General features: G+C 48.4%; 1 protein-coding gene across 1 annotated transcript in view; it reads right to left on the bottom strand.

The window, feature by feature from the left end:
• Window positions 1-2,410: 2,410 nt before the first annotated feature.
• The window catches only part of ILKAP (integrin-linked kinase-associated serine/threonine phosphatase), a 13,168-nt gene continuing 340 nt past the window's right edge, over window positions 2,411-15,238 (bottom strand). The window contains exons 2-12 of the mRNA XM_010561272.1: window positions 14,670-14,735; window positions 14,216-14,272; window positions 13,016-13,138; window positions 11,981-12,107; window positions 10,900-11,006; window positions 10,342-10,435; window positions 7,774-7,861; window positions 6,318-6,439; window positions 4,399-4,518; window positions 2,931-3,012; window positions 2,411-2,714 (exon numbers count right to left, since the gene is read on the bottom strand). Coding sequence (XP_010559574.1) covers window positions 2,574-2,714; window positions 2,931-3,012; window positions 4,399-4,518; window positions 6,318-6,439; window positions 7,774-7,861; window positions 10,342-10,435; window positions 10,900-11,006; window positions 11,981-12,107; window positions 13,016-13,138; window positions 14,216-14,272; window positions 14,670-14,735 — 1,127 coding nt within the window. The 3' untranslated portion in view covers window positions 2,411-2,573. The remainder of the gene's footprint in view (window positions 2,715-2,930; window positions 3,013-4,398; window positions 4,519-6,317; window positions 6,440-7,773; window positions 7,862-10,341; window positions 10,436-10,899; window positions 11,007-11,980; window positions 12,108-13,015; window positions 13,139-14,215; window positions 14,273-14,669; window positions 14,736-15,238) is intronic.

Here is a 15,238-nt window from a genome sequence, read left to right as displayed (position 1 = left end):
TGTCTCTGAAAGGAAAGATGTGCTTTTCCCCCCATCCAAACAGATGGGCAGCAGCATCCTGGCAGAGATGAGGCCTCTGCAGCTCCTGCCCAGCAGCATCCTGGCAGAGACGAGGCCTCTGCAGCTCCTGCCCAGCTGAGGAGCTCGTCCTGGGCAGCATCTCCCAGTTACCATGCGTGACCATGAGCCAAGGCAGTCTCGCTCAGATCAGCCACCGTCCCTTCCTACCAAACACACCCAAGAAGATACAAAAGGACTCGCTGTGGGAGAGTGGGGCTTGCCAAGCTGGTAAACTGTCCTCTGCGAGTGAGAAATAAAGAACCCAGTGCACTTGAACACAAAATTGAAAGTTAATTGAAAGACTTGATTAAGTCAGAGCTACTGGGGGGCTAATTTAGGTGCTGGGGGGGGGATTAGAAACTCAGTCAGCCCCAAGGGAGGGGAGCTGCATGTACAGCACTTCTACATGGGCCACACCAGGGTGGTGGTCCCAGAGCTCCCCATGGTAGCAGAGTTTATTTTCAGGAAACCTCTTCCAGACCCCACCCTACCAGGAAATACAAGCAAACCGTTTTTTGACTTCCACTAAAGCTGGGGTTGAACTTGCCCTTCTAACTGTCTGGCTACTCACAAGCATGGTGAAACCTGCTCCACAGTGCTTCCTTTTCCCCTTTGCCCTGAAAAATGGACAATAAGATCCATTTTATGGAAACAGTTATTAACTGTACCATAACACTGTGCATTATTGTTCCTAGTTGGAGTTATGCTTTCATTACTCTTTCCAAAGGGAAGGAAAGAAGAGTTTTAAGAGGAGGGAGGGGGAGAGAAGACAGTCAGAGAAGGACAAGCTGATACTGCTCTCACCAGTTCTTGCACTGGAATTAAGAGGGGCTTCCTGGAGGGAGCACCAGAGAGAGGGGTGCTTGGCTCAGCTCTTGCAGCGCAGCACACGGCTCTCCCCAGTGCAAGAGCTGTGAAAAGCAGGAAGAGAAGGAAGGGCGAGTTGCCTTTCTGAGATCTGCCATCAGGGTTTCTTTTGCCACAGACTGAACAAACTCCATACTACTCTGTCTTGGCTCTCCAGATGCAGCTTTCAAGAGCAGAAACAGCAGAGCATGTTACTAATACGGGCAATTCCTTCTCAGCTCACCCTGCAGTGTAACCTTACATCAGAGTGCACAGGCATGGCTGGGAGCAGAACAAGCTGGTGGAGGCGTGTGCGCGCACTACCCAAAATATGTGCCGGAAAGCTAGTGCAAGCTAGGCTGTAACTTGGCCCGTGAACTTTAACTGACTTCTACTGTAGCACAAATAGATGAAAGAAGTCAAGTCACCTGTCCCAAACAACAGGACGGCTTTTGCGTGCTCAAGAAAACAGACAGCCCAGGATCCAAGACCATCTCCCAAAGCTCCAGAAAACACAGGGAACAGAAAAGAGCTGGGGAAGCCTCGCAACCCTGCACAGGACTATGCACAAAACGGCAGGCACCACTGCCACCAACCTACCCAACCTCTCTCTGGGACTGCACCGTTTCTCATGCAGAGTGAGGAGGTTGTGCAAGAAACCACTGCACGGACCCACCGGCTCACCTCCCTCATTGCACTGTCTCACCCACAGGACGGGAAAGTCGAGTAATCTGGAATTCAAGTGCTTTGGTAGCCCAGTCTGTTTAGCTTTCACTCTCTCATTTGGTCTTAAGCCAAATTTTTTCTGGAAAACATCACACCAACTCTCTGCAGCAACAGCTGGTAGAGAAATGGGGATGGGATGAGATACAGGACACTTAATAGCAACAAGTACCTAAAACCTGAGATGCCTGCTCCTCAGATAGCACACAGACAAACACAGAGCCTGCCCTTATCTCAGCTGCCTGGCAGGTCCATTTGGTGAACACACTTTCCCAATAAACATCAGGAGCAAACTCCAGCTACTTTTGCCATATTAACAACTGGGATAAAACCTCAATGTTTTCTGCAAGCAGAGGGAAGGTACACTGCTGCTCTGCAAGCAGAGTTTGTATCACTCAGCTTCATGCAACCTCACAACCCAGCTTCAGAACCAAAAGATTTCCTTCCCAGCACTAAGAGAACAGCCCACACTGCATCACAACCTGGTGGCCTGGGGTACTGCACAGTCTGTACGCTACAGCCCGAATGGGAGCTCCCACTGAGTCTTAAGAGCTCAGGACTCTCCCAGGGCCTCACGCAAAGCTCAAAGAAACGAACAGCAGAACTGCACCATTTGGAACAGCTGGCAGAGTTCATGCCCACAGATGCCTGCTCTTGCTAGCACCTCTGCAAAATGGATTTATTTGGTTTGCCAAGACATTCACGGGGGGTTGACAGGACAAGAGATTTCCGCATAGGCTGATCCACTGTGGCAGCCACTTAGAAAACACTGCTAGCCAAGTGAGCTAAAACTATTAGAAAAAAAAAAAAACAAACCACCTTTATTTACACTGAAGAGCATCCAGCAGGACCCTCCCTCCCCTGGCCACACATGCACGCACACCGACTTCTTTATTCCCTTACATCCGCTGCAAGCTAGGGATCCTGCTGCCGCACTTCATCTCTCAGTGCTCTATCCGGACCACCATGACCGTAACGTTGTCTGCTGACCCTCGCTGTACTGCCTTGTTGGCCAGTCTGTTACAGGCAGCTTCATATCTAGCATCTGCTTCTAGCTTCCCTTCTCTCGTCTGGATGTTCTTATCCTGTTGGGATGAGGAAAGACGATGCTGACTGCTCCCAGCAAAGCACGTAGATGCAAGCACATAGTAATTTCCAAGCATGGGGAAGCAAAACAAATAAGGACAACCTCATGTAAAAGGGAGGATACCCTGGCAGAAGTACATTTCTGCAAGCTGGAGGCATTCCATTTCGTGTCCCCTGCCCTGACAAACCCAGCCCCCACGCTGCCTTCTCCTCACCTCCAGGCAGGATACAATGAAGTTCACAGCTTCTTCTGGTGTAAAGACTTTAAAGAGGCCATCACACGCTATCAGAATGAACCTGGAAATCAAGCAGAGACAGGTTCCAAGGCTGAATCTTTGGCTCCCCAGCCTCAGCAAAATCCCTCCAAGCTATTTTATGAGTTCCCACGCCCCAATCAAAAGGGAAGATGCCATAAAGCTCATCTGGAAATGCCTCGGAAGCACCAGAAGTCCTCTGGTGCTCCAGAACCTACCATTCACAGAGCTGAGGCAATTCAAAGTACAGGCCAAAGAGTCAGGCAAACAATGCAAGACCTAGATCAGGACATCCTGACAGTCCTACTGACACTGCACCGTTAGGCAAGACCATATACCACGCCCTGCTGGAAAGCTCCATTATTTCTCTAAGAACTGCTTCTTTCCTTTGAGTCCTTTTCATTCACATGTTTTCCCTGTGAAGTAGCTAATGCAAGAAAATAGAGAAACACAGCCAGCTTAATACCTTATGTGCATCCCTTTAAATCCTTTACATTTCCATGCTCCTGAGGTATGCAATAATTTAAATAGAAATATTAAAAAGAAAAGCAAGCAGCTTAACCCAGCAATAGAGGCATAACTGTGATCGGAAAACTCTGCCACAAGGTATTGCTGCAGGCTGCAGAATGTTCAGGGGACACAAAGCCCAAGGCCAGGAGAACTGCCTCCTAGCTCCTCACCAGAGGATGGCAGGGGACAGCCTGCTGTGCACTCCCTGCCTGCACAGGGGATTGTATTAACCAGGAGCCCTAACCAGAGTCACCAGACAAGGAAAACTACAACTATCGCGCAGAAGTGGCCAGACTGCCAGAGCAGCACGTCTCTGAAGATGTCGTTTCAGAGCCTGATACTCAGAATATCTTTAGAAATATTTGAGTGGATCACTTGATATGCAACTCTAATCCCAGAAAAAGCAGCAGTACTGGGTTACATTCTCACCTCGGAGAGCCTGCAGGGCCATACTGACCTGAAAGCTCACAGCAATTTGTCATTGCCAATCATATGTTAGTAAAGTATCTCAAATCTTCAAATATCAAGATCCAAATGCAATGGTATTTGTGGGTACCATGACTGCTAGAAACAACTCTTGGACAGGACAGGGATCCAAGAATTCAAGCCTTAACAAACTGCTTCATTCAGAGCACGAAGGAAGTCTAAGGCTCGTGTATGTTATCACTGCTGTGAGGCCGGTTTCTCCAACAGGAGCCTTCACAGTATCTTGACAGAGTGAGGCAGCAGCATTATCCCACTATAGTGGTAAGAACAGAAGCAGAGAGACATCAGCAGTAAGAGCATCCTCTAATTCTGCGTGATCAATCTGAAGTGCCTTGGCCCTAAGAGCAGAGCATACGGCGTTGTGCAGCTTGTGCTACTTCTGCTGAGCAGAGCTAGGATGCAGCCAACCCCCTTGTGCACGGGCATGCTTTACCTGTCGTTGTGCGTGAGTTGGCAGCGTTTGATATCTGGCACAGAGATAACACCACACCGTTTGTACTGGCCATCCCCAATGGAGCGGGAAACCTCCAGCACTCCTAGGACTCTTCCGTCCCTGCACAAGGAAAGAAAACACTGAGAGCCCTCCCCACACACGCACATCTTACTGCACTGGCTGATGGGACTTCATGGTGCGTTCAGCTGCCTCGTACAAATCCTGACCCACTTCCCCAGCAAGTTCAAATCTTCCCTTCAAAGTCTCTTTCCCTTTCTGCATGTTTGTGTGAAGCTTTGGGAAACAAGTGGAGAGGGGGAGGAAGAAATGAAGTCAGGAGAATTCAAGACTGCTTTCTGTCTCCCTGCCCGAACTCAAGTCCTGCTTAGCCCAGCAAGCCAGGGAAGTAAGAGTTATGTGCTGAGCTGAACTCCCAGAGGCAGAGGTTTGAATTCACAGATTATTTTTTGGCAAGGTATCTAGCCAACTGCATTTCAATAGAAGCACAGAGTGCAGCAGGCAAGACCAGGGTCTGAGCCAGCAGCCCCTCCTGTCCTCTGCCTATCAGGACACCAACTCCTATAGACTGGCTCAGCTGGGGGCAGTTCCAAGGAGCGAAAACCATGGCACTTTCTCCTGATCACTTGGGTCTTTACTAACCACCGATCACAGCAACCAGTTCTGTGAAACCCGAGTTACAGTCCTCCTTAGGAAGCAGTTTTGTTTGCTAAACTTTTCCAATTAACTGAGTGCTGCCCCAACAGAAGCACCTTCCTACACTCCACCTTTCCAACAATTCAGCATCTTCTCCCCCAACAGGCTCTTCTGTGCACTCTGGAAAGCCAGAAGCTCATTCATCTCTTAGTCCAACCAGCCCCGCTTGAGATAAAAGCAAGAAGTGAGGCACGTCACAGAGAAGGGATCTGATGCTCATGCACTCTGCAACTTATCTCTTGGGTCCAAAATATTGAATTACAAGCAGTGGGAGAGGCTCCCAGGCAGCTGGGGAGATGTTTCCCCAGTTCTGAAAAGAGCTAACAGACACTGGCCCATCTCTTTCCTGCGTGCAAAGATAGATCAGTGCTAAGCATAAGAAGCACCATGTGCTCTCCAGAGATAAAGGGAACAAGGCGCTCCAGACATGGCGGTGTGACAGAACTGAGCCCACCCCTCCCCACCCCGGGGCGGGGGGGGGGGGGGCATTCTGCTTCCGCGGGCACCAAGGTACTTCACCTGCACCGAGTCCTCTCTTGTGAGGATGCCATTAAATCAAGAAACAGCCTTCAGAGAAGGGAGAGAACCTAGCCAGGGAAGTCAGACACAGCTGCCCAAACAGCCATGCACACCTACATGCACAGGACATGCATTAAGATAATCCCGCTCTGGCTCCAGAAACCTCCCTCCTACTGCAGACCACCTCAGTGCATCAGCTAACCCTCTGGGCAGCAACACCAACTGACATCAAGGGCTTCTCATGCCCTCTCAAACCATCCCCCTTCTCAGACGACAAGGAAGGAGAGGTGATGTCACAAGCAAGGAAGTGAGTTCTGTTCACAAAACACTCTACAGTGTGCAGGAAGTCATAATTTCTTAAACAACCAAGTCCAGCTCTGTAGGTCAAGCTTAAGCATGTCCATGCTTGCACCACACTGCGAGGCTTTCATATGGGTTCCTGCCTTTGCAGCACAGCACCCCACTGCCATTGTAAGCCCCTGGGAAGCCAGCCCCCATCAACCAACTCAAGCCACTGAATCCTTAGACATCTCAGGCACCACTGTGCCTCCCACAGACAGCAACAGATTCTCTCTGGGCTGTCGCTAGCATATGCACTGGGCTCAGAAAACACCAGAAACTTAGTGCTTGGGCCCAAAGTTGGGCCAGGGTTTAGATTTGCTCACTCACACCCTTTAGGCACTTACCTGACATTTCCCCCAGCTTTCTGTATCCGCATACGCTCCTCATATTGGGTGGGGTTGTGCTCCTTACTGAGGCTTAAGGCTGCATGTTTCTGACTCTCTTCATTGTAACGACACAGAATCGCCTGTGCTGACAAAAGTCCCTCGTGACTAAACAACAACAAAACTGCAGCAAGAAGAACTTCTTGAGAGCGAGCTACAAGTTGTAGTGAATGGGGCTATGTCGGGCTGGTGACTGGTGACCAGTGGTGCTCCTCAGGGTTCAGTCTTAGGGCCAGTGCTGTTCAATATTTTTATCAGTGATCTGGATGCAGGAGTTGAATGTACCATTAGCAATTTTGCTCACAGTACCAAACTGGGAGGTGCTGTTGACTCTCGGAAGGAACAAGAGGCCTTGCAGAGGGATCTAGATAGATTGCAGCATCAGGCAATCTTCAATAGCATGAAATTTAACAAGTCCAAGTGCTGGATTCTGCACCTGGCACAGAGTAACGCCAGGCACAAGTACAAACTGGGAGAGGAGTGGCTGTAGAGCAGCCCTGCAGAAAGAAATCTGGGGGTGCTGGTTGGCAGTAGGCTCAACAGGAGCCAGGAGTGTGTGCCCTTGCAGCCAAGGGGGCAAACCCCATCCTGGGGTGCATCAAACACAGCATGACCAGCCGGTCAAGAGAAGGGATTGTCCTGCTGTATTCGGTGTTGGTGTGGCCTCACCTCGAGTACTGTGTGCAGTTCTGGGCCCCTCCATTTAAGAAGGATGTGAAGGTACTGGACATTCATGTCCAGAGGAGGGCAACCAAGCTGGTGGCAGGGCTGGAAGGAATGTCCTATGAGGAGTGGCTAAGGACACTGGGTTTGTCTGGTTTGGAGAAAAGGAGGCTGAGGGGGGACCTCATTGCTCCCTGCAGCTTCCTGAGGAGGGGAAGTGGAGAGGGAGGTGCTGAGCTCTTCTCCCGGGGATCCAGGGACAGGACACCCAGGAATGGTTCAAAGCTGCACCAGGGGAGGTTCAGACTGGACATTTGGAAACATTTTGTTACCCAAAGGGTGGTCAAACACTGGAACAGACTTCCTGGAGAGGTGGTCAATGCCCCAAGCCTGTCAGTGTTTAAGAGGCATTTGGACAATGCCCTTACTAATATGCTTTAATTTTTGGTCAGCCCTGAAGTGGACAGGTCATCAGTTGGACTAGACAACCATTGTAGGTCCCTTCCAACTGAAATAGTCTATTCTACTGTGAGATATGTAGCGTCACCAAGAGAGTGCTACCACACACTGTTGTTTTACACTATGGGAGACAACACAGACGTACCCTGCACCTACCCAGAACAAGATGCTTTCTAGGAACAGTTGGGGAGCTCAGGGCAACTGGGACATCCCACACAAACACCTCACCCTTCAGGGCTAATAAAGCTCTCAGAGGAACTGAGATGCCAGCAGTGGGCTTCTCCATTCTGCTTACCCGGCTGTCCCCAAGGTTGGCTATGTAGAGAATGTTGTCGACAGCTAGGACACAAGTAGCTGTGGAGCCATCTTTCCATGCTGGCTTCCTGAAGGGAACAAAAATGAGATTACTAAGTGGGGAAAACAATGTTTAAGAAGTTAGTCACAGCGTGCTCCTGGGGACTCAAGGAAGTGTCGTGTGCCAACACGCAGCAGTCAGCTAGCACAAGCCCCCAGCAGCTGCCTGCAAGCAGCTAGAGAAACAGTGGTAAATAGCGAGCTGGTTAAGGACAGAGGAGCTGCACAGAGTACTGCCTTCTAAACACACGGCCAATGCCCAACTGGTTCAAATACTGCCAGCCATGCTTCTCATATCAACCTTTCTTCACACTCAGCTCCCAGGAAAGCTCATCTGTGGCTGGAACAGGCTCAGCCCCGATGACTGCCCAGAAGCTATAGCATCATGAGCAAATAAGCACCCCAAACTCATCCTCGGGAGGCTCCTTCTTTGCAGCAAAAGGAAGGCACAGCCAGTATTGCCACAGAGTTGCCTTCCTTTTTGCTTTCATTTCCCTTCCTTTTTTCACCGTACCCCTGCCCACCTGTCTCAGTCCTCACCACCCCACCTCAGCAGCAATACCACTCATTCAGTCATTCTCCTGATATTTCACTTGCTGTAGTTAAGCTTGTATCTCTACAGCTCTAGGTAAAACAAGAAGCGTTTCTTCGATTACAGCTGCCAGACTAGCCCTCCCCACAATGAAGCCCGGCTACAGTGACACACTTCACTGAAACTAGCTTTGAGAAACTCATTTCTAGACATATTTCATCCAGTTCTTCCCAACTTCGAAGGTGCAGCTGAATGAAGATCATTCATTTCATCATCAATACAGCTATCACTAGTGATCCTTTATTGCACCTTTGTCGTAAGTCACATTTCTGACAAAACAGAGACTGGTTTGGGAATGACACTGTTGTGACAGACTCAAAGAAGCTTTTTCCTTTTGCTTGGTCAAACTTGTTGATCTGATTAGGATTAAGAGACTGAGCCAGTTTGCAATTTACTTAAAATTGAAAGTTAGCAGGCAATCTCAGAATCAGATGCACCAACAGCCTGTGTTAGAGGTGTCACTATGAAATCAGAAAAAAAAAACTCCACCCCAAAAAAATGTGTAAAGGACTGGTAACAAAGGGACTATTTTAAATGCAATCTATATCTTCCCTAGTCCACACAGTTGGTGTGCCAGTTCAGCAGAGACTGAGAGAAGGTAAGGGTGCTTGCACTCAAAACCCAGCTGGAAGGCAGGCTGGCAATTATCCCACAGAAAGTAGCTGCTGTGCTTTTCAGCTTCGTTTTAAAATAATCTGCTAGAAACAAGCTTAAGATGAGGGACATTCATTATCAACATCTCTGTTTTCAAAAGAGTTGAAGAAAGCAAGATTTAAACTTACATTGGGAGAGTTAAGTCTTTCAACACAGGGCATTAAAAACAACCTCAGAGATGTGCTCCAGCCTGGCAAGCACATACTCACCAACAGGAATGCAGCTCTAAAGAAAGCTGCACACAGCAGCCTGCAAAGTACTGCTCTACAGATGCCCTCCTGCCACTCTTTGATGCAGTCAAACACAGAGATCCCATCTCAGGCAGTATGGGATAAGTCACTTAAGCAACATGCTAAGTCTTTAAAAAGAAGGCAAACAAGATGCCATGGTAAGGACAGAGGTGCATTCATGGTCATGTTTTGGTTCCTTCCTTTACTACGAACATGTATTTTAGTCTAAGGGGTCCTACAGACCACTTACCACAGAGTAAAACCAGAACGTGCCGTGATCTAGCTCTAGCAGGCACTCAGCTTGCAGTTACAGCCTGGCACAGCTAAGCTGTGAATGGGGTTTTGCCAACGCATAGACACAACTCAAGGTTTCCTCTGCCCTGCTCAGAACTAAGGCCTGTGAGATGCAAGCTAAGAAATTGTCGTGGTTTAACCCCAGCCAGCAACTAAACACCACATAGCTGCTCACTCACTCCCCCCCCACCCAGTGGGATGGGGGAGAAAATCAGGAAAAAGAAGTGAAACTCGTGGGTTGAGATAAGAATGGTTTAATAGAACGGAAAAGAAGAAACTAATAATAATGATAACACTAATAAAATGACAACAGCAATAATAAAAGGATTGGAATGTACAAATGATGCACAGTGCAATTGCTCACCACCCGCCGACCGACACCCAGCTAGTCCCTGAGCAGCGATTCCCCACCCCCACACTTCCCCGTTCCTATACTAGATGTGACGTCCCATGGTATGGAATACCCTGTTGGCCAGTTCAGGTCAGGTGCCCTGGCTGTGTCCTGTGCCAACTTCTTGTGCCCCTCCAGCTTTCTTGCTGGCTGGGCATGAGAAGCTGAAAAATCCTTGACTTTAGTCTAAACACTACTTAGCAACAACTGAAAACATCAGTGTTATCAACATTCTTTGCATACTGAACTCAAAACATAGCACTGTACCAGCTACTAGGAAGACAGTTAACTCTATCCCAGCTGAAACCAGGACAGAAATACAAACACATGGGAAGCATTTACACTTACTGGCTGGATGCCTGCTTTAGAAACTCTTCATCTGTGTGTTTGAAGGTGTCCAAAAGGCATCTCTTCACAGTTTTCTCCACGCTGACTACCTCACCTGTCAGACAGGGAAAACAGCAACTAAGCTCCAGCCAAAACGTATCTGCCCTATCCCAGTCCCTCCCTTTGCTCATCCAACATTCAATCAGGCAGTGCATCTCTCAGACCCTGTGCAGACCAGCTAGGGCGCATCCTGGGCTCACACTACCAAAAATCTGCCCAGTAACGTGTGGAGAATTTATGACATACCATTCACCCCCACAGGCATATTTTAACGCTTGAAGTGGCACTGCCAAAACTGGCAACAGTGCATCTCACACTTGTTTAGCAGTTTACAACTGGCTACTTGTACCCTTGTGCCAAAACTTTCCCGGGAGACAATGCAGTCTCACAGTCCCACTGGGAAAAAGGGATGGGAACTGTAGAACTATGCCCAAACAAATAAGTTTCCCTATCCACTGCCATAATGTCAAGGCAGAAAAGGTGATGGTTGTCCTACAGCCCTTATTCCACTCCTCTCACCTTTAGGAAATTTCTTAATCAGGTTTTGGTGCAGATTCTGTGCTGCAAATTTTGAGGCTCGGACTCCCCCATGGCCATCAAAAACAGCGAAGTATGAGACACGTGTGCTGTGAGGGAACAAAGAGCAGCAGAAAGGGGCTAAGAAAGGCCATTAGCCAGAGGGTGGGATTGAGTACATTTGTCTCCGTAACGCCCTGCCCTGTGTCAGCCAGACTGAATAAATAATGCACTCCAAGGCACAAACAAAGGTAGCACACCTCTAAGCTCACACATTCAAGCATTTATGTGGTTTATGTGTGCAAGCACTGAGGTGAGAACTTGTAATTTTCCACCCCTCAAGAAAATGAAGGGCAAAAGAGAATTTATAGACCACAACTTGGCATAAAAGAAGCTAAACATTTCACCCCAAGGGCACTGCAAACTCGCCAGCACTACACAGACATCAGTCTGTGTAGTCCTACAGTTCTTTCCATGCCTAAACTTGTTGAAACCATGCTGCAAATAAGAAACTCAGATCCCTCAGCACACAAAGCTCTCGGGAGCTTTGTTAGTTCAGAAGCTAAATCCAGTTTCAGGATGATGCTTAAGAGCATTCCTTTAAATACACACACTCCCCCTTACACACTTAGATGTGTTAATTTGCTGAGAGATTTAAACTTTTCAAATGAGAGTTCTGACATCTGCTTTCTCTTCTTTGAGTGCTCTCCATTGCCACAGTTAGGGTTTTACACACTGTAAAATCCCCAAAGCAAGGCCCGATTACTTATAATTAAACTGAGGATCTCTAAACACCCACACTTACATTTGGGTAACAGAGGCTCAATATCCAGAGTTACCAGGCCCTCACAGGTATTTGTATATAATAGTCCCGTGATTTGCCCAGGAACACAGCTAATGATTCAGCCCAGGTCTCCCAATAACAAGCCCAAACCACATACCATGACACACGTGTAATCAAGAGCATCAGCTGCTCAAAGCAAAAAGGATCATATCATGCGCTTAGCTGAAGCAAGCTGGAGCTCCTTCACCCCTGTGATGGCTGCCATCCACAGCTTTATTCTGGCAGTTGGGGCCCACTTACATTTGGGAGGGCAGAGGCTGGCATTCCTCAGTGATATCGTTTAAGATGACATGTGCATCCTGCATGTCTTCTCTTTCACCTTTCCTCTCTGCCACATAACCCTTCAATCCAAGAATGCCCGCTGACCCTAAAGGGGAACAAAGCAGACACACGCACGCAAATCAAACTCCTCCATCTCCTCAGCTCAGGCTGAAAACCAGTAAATCAGTAACCACTTTCCAGCTTTCAGAACCCTATCCTAGCACTGCAGCAAAGTACTGCCCTTGTCCTGCAACAAAACATCTGGCACTTTCTGCTGAACAGGATATATTTCTTTTGTAACATGGGGTTTTAAGTGCCCCCAAGGTCAGCAGCTATAAAAAACACTTGCCCCCATTTTGGCAGGCAGCTGTAGCCAAGTGGGACTGCTGGCATTGGACAGGGCTCTTGCCAAAAAAGGGGGGGGGGGGGGCGGCAGGGGAAGCGTATGGCACTGAACCTGCAAATTAAACAAAGCACAGGTTTAAAGAGGGTGCTAAGGACAGGAAATCAGGGTCTGCTGTTTCCAGAACATGTCCCTTCCTTTATACCCCTGAACACATCTTATTCCCAAAGCTGCAACATAACAGGCGGGCACCTGCACTGAAGTCTAATGCCCTATAGGTAACAGCAAGTCCCTCTCTCTGGCTTTCTTAGCAGCCACCCAGTGGAGAGATTTGTGGATGTGCCAAAAGAAACTTGTGTAGCTCTAGTCTTCCAGAGGTTTCACAACCAATCCCCTCCTTGGCAGCATAGGAACTTAACCTACAAACACCAAGGTGCTTGCTGCTCAGCTTCTGCCACTTCAGCAGGGCCGGTAAGAAGGCCCAGGTGAGGGAGGCAGAGAGTGCCAGGGAGCTCAAGGGGCTTCCACAGACCGCCACAGCAGTTTGTTCCCTATGAGAGGCTGAAAATGCAAGCGGACTGAAGAACCAAAGCTCAGCTTTGGTCTGGACTTACTCAGCCCAACATCAAAAGTACAAATCGAGTACATTTGTTTTCAAACTGTCTGAAAACCTTTACAAACTTTCTTTTCCACAAGTTCTTCCCTGCCATTCTTCTCTTCCTCCTCCAAGGACTTTCTCTTCTCCCCTTTCCCATGGCTCCCTGCTGATGAGACCTGCTCAGTAGCACTGGAGGCTGAAAGAAAGCAAAAACACAGGTGGCTGAAGTCTTCCAGCTCTGTTTTACTTGTATAAATTCAGCAGCTAGTCCTTTTATACTGAAGCACTCTCAGGAGCGCAGGCTCGCACGCTCACACAGTATTAAGCGACCAGAGGTATTACTGAACAAGACATACTAACTGACCACAAACACACACACACAACTTCATTCAGCACGTACAACCCACGGCACACATCGCTGTCTAACCCAGCAAGTGCTGATTTGATCACTTTATGTTGTATGACCCTACCTCAGGCACAGTACCATTGTGTTTGGCTGGCAGGCTGTCGATTCTCCCCACCAACCTACAGTTTCTTAGCTACCAGCCTTTTTTGCAGTTAACTGCTCAGGAAGTTAACATTTCAGGTTGGAGGACTTCTGATTTTTTTTTTATTATTTTTATTTGTGTCCATAAATTGTGCCCACAGCAATGCAAAGAAGTGTATTTTATTACTCTGAATTTGCTAAGGGTTTCAAAAGACAGGTTACAAATTAAAGCTAGCAAACAAAATACGATTCCCATGATGTCAGAACCCTAGCCTTTTCCTTCTGGAGATTTATTCTCATATGGTATAGCAAATTATCTCACCTCCTCCCAGGTGCTAGCAAACACCTGGTTGCCTGCAGAAAGCCTTGCCAGACCAGCAGTCTGATTTTGAAGACATCTACAGCTAGGAACAAGAAGGCAGTCTGTGCCCACAGCCGAAAAGCAACAGAAGCCAGGGCAGTGGCAGCACCGGGCCAGCGCTGCCATCACTCTTAGCAAATACAGAAGTACTTTCACTCCCAAAGCAGGGAGCTTTCACGCACAGACAACAGGGGTCCTCAAAAGACATCGGAGGGATGTACTGCTGGGAACAGATCTAAGTTTACTTTTAAAGAGTCAGAATCCCAACTTAAACAATCGGGGCACAAACAGATCGCCATGACCAGTATCAGCCAACCCGGACACCAGCTTAACTTGCCGTGGGGCCAACAAAACAAGCTACATCAGTGGGTCTTCCCGAGAAGGGCAGGTCAGCAGAGGCTTGGTGAGCTGACACAGCTCCTTACCTGTGTCACCGCTGCTGGCTGGCGGAAGATCATCAAAAAGTAAAGAACCTCCTTTTCCTGGAGCACAAGAAAAAGGCAAGAAGAACTAAATACCTTTGTTCCTTTCAGGGAATAATGCTCTGTGTACACCCCTCCTGAGGCGCAGAAATTATAAAATGCCAGTTTACCAAAGCGAGCCAAATTTCCACTTCTGTTACTGGACGGTGGGGGCAAACTCAGGCCTTACATTTCTTTCAGGGAATATTTATATGGAACATATGTGGAACATCTATAACATTCTGGTTACCAAAAAAAACCACAAGAAGAGGAAAGCAACTGCTCTGCACACAGATGCTGACAACTCGACTGTCTTTATCCTGTCTAACAAAAAGGGTTTACACGAGTTTCACCCCAAGAGATGCTGATGCACAAAACACAGGAAGCCAAACTAACGGCAGGAAGGGAGCACTCATACCTGAGTCAGCACTGCTGGCTGGTGGGAGATCGTCAAAGAGCAGAGGCCCTTTCTGGGCTTCCTTCCCTGTAAGACACCAGGGCAGAGTCAGGACCCGCTGCAGGCATTCAGGGGTTGGTTTCTGGAGGGACTGCCCCCCACGTGAGCACAGGTAGGGTAACCGAGGAGAGCCTTGGCTATCTTTCTTCCATCTCTACTTTAGGCAGCTCCTACACGAGCAAAACAACCACCTGCCTGGGGATGACATGAACTTCTCTCTTGAAAACAGATATTATTTTTTTTTGCTAGCAATTCACTCAACTTGTGTTAACATCCCTCAGCAGCCCGATCAAGATGTTACAGGATGGGAGGGGCCCAGAAAGCACCAAATTATTTCAAGTAACACCATTACAGCTCTCCACGGACCCACGACCCACAGCAGCACAGAGGGGAAAGCCTCCAGCACGACCTAAACCTCACGGCTAACGCTTTGCATCTGAACGAGTCGCAGGCAAAAAAAACCCAAAAAAACCCCAAACCCTGTAATTTCTCCAAGGGTTTTTGAGCCACCCCCTCCCGCAGCCGCCCCC

The sequence above is a fragment of the Haliaeetus leucocephalus genome, unplaced genomic scaffold (assembly GCF_000737465.1).
Source record: "Haliaeetus leucocephalus isolate CR32 unplaced genomic scaffold, Haliaeetus_leucocephalus-4.0 Scaffold143, whole genome shotgun sequence".
Classification (NCBI taxonomy): Eukaryota; Metazoa; Chordata; class Aves; order Accipitriformes; family Accipitridae; genus Haliaeetus; species Haliaeetus leucocephalus.
This window is presented reverse-complemented; position numbering and strand designations above follow the sequence as displayed.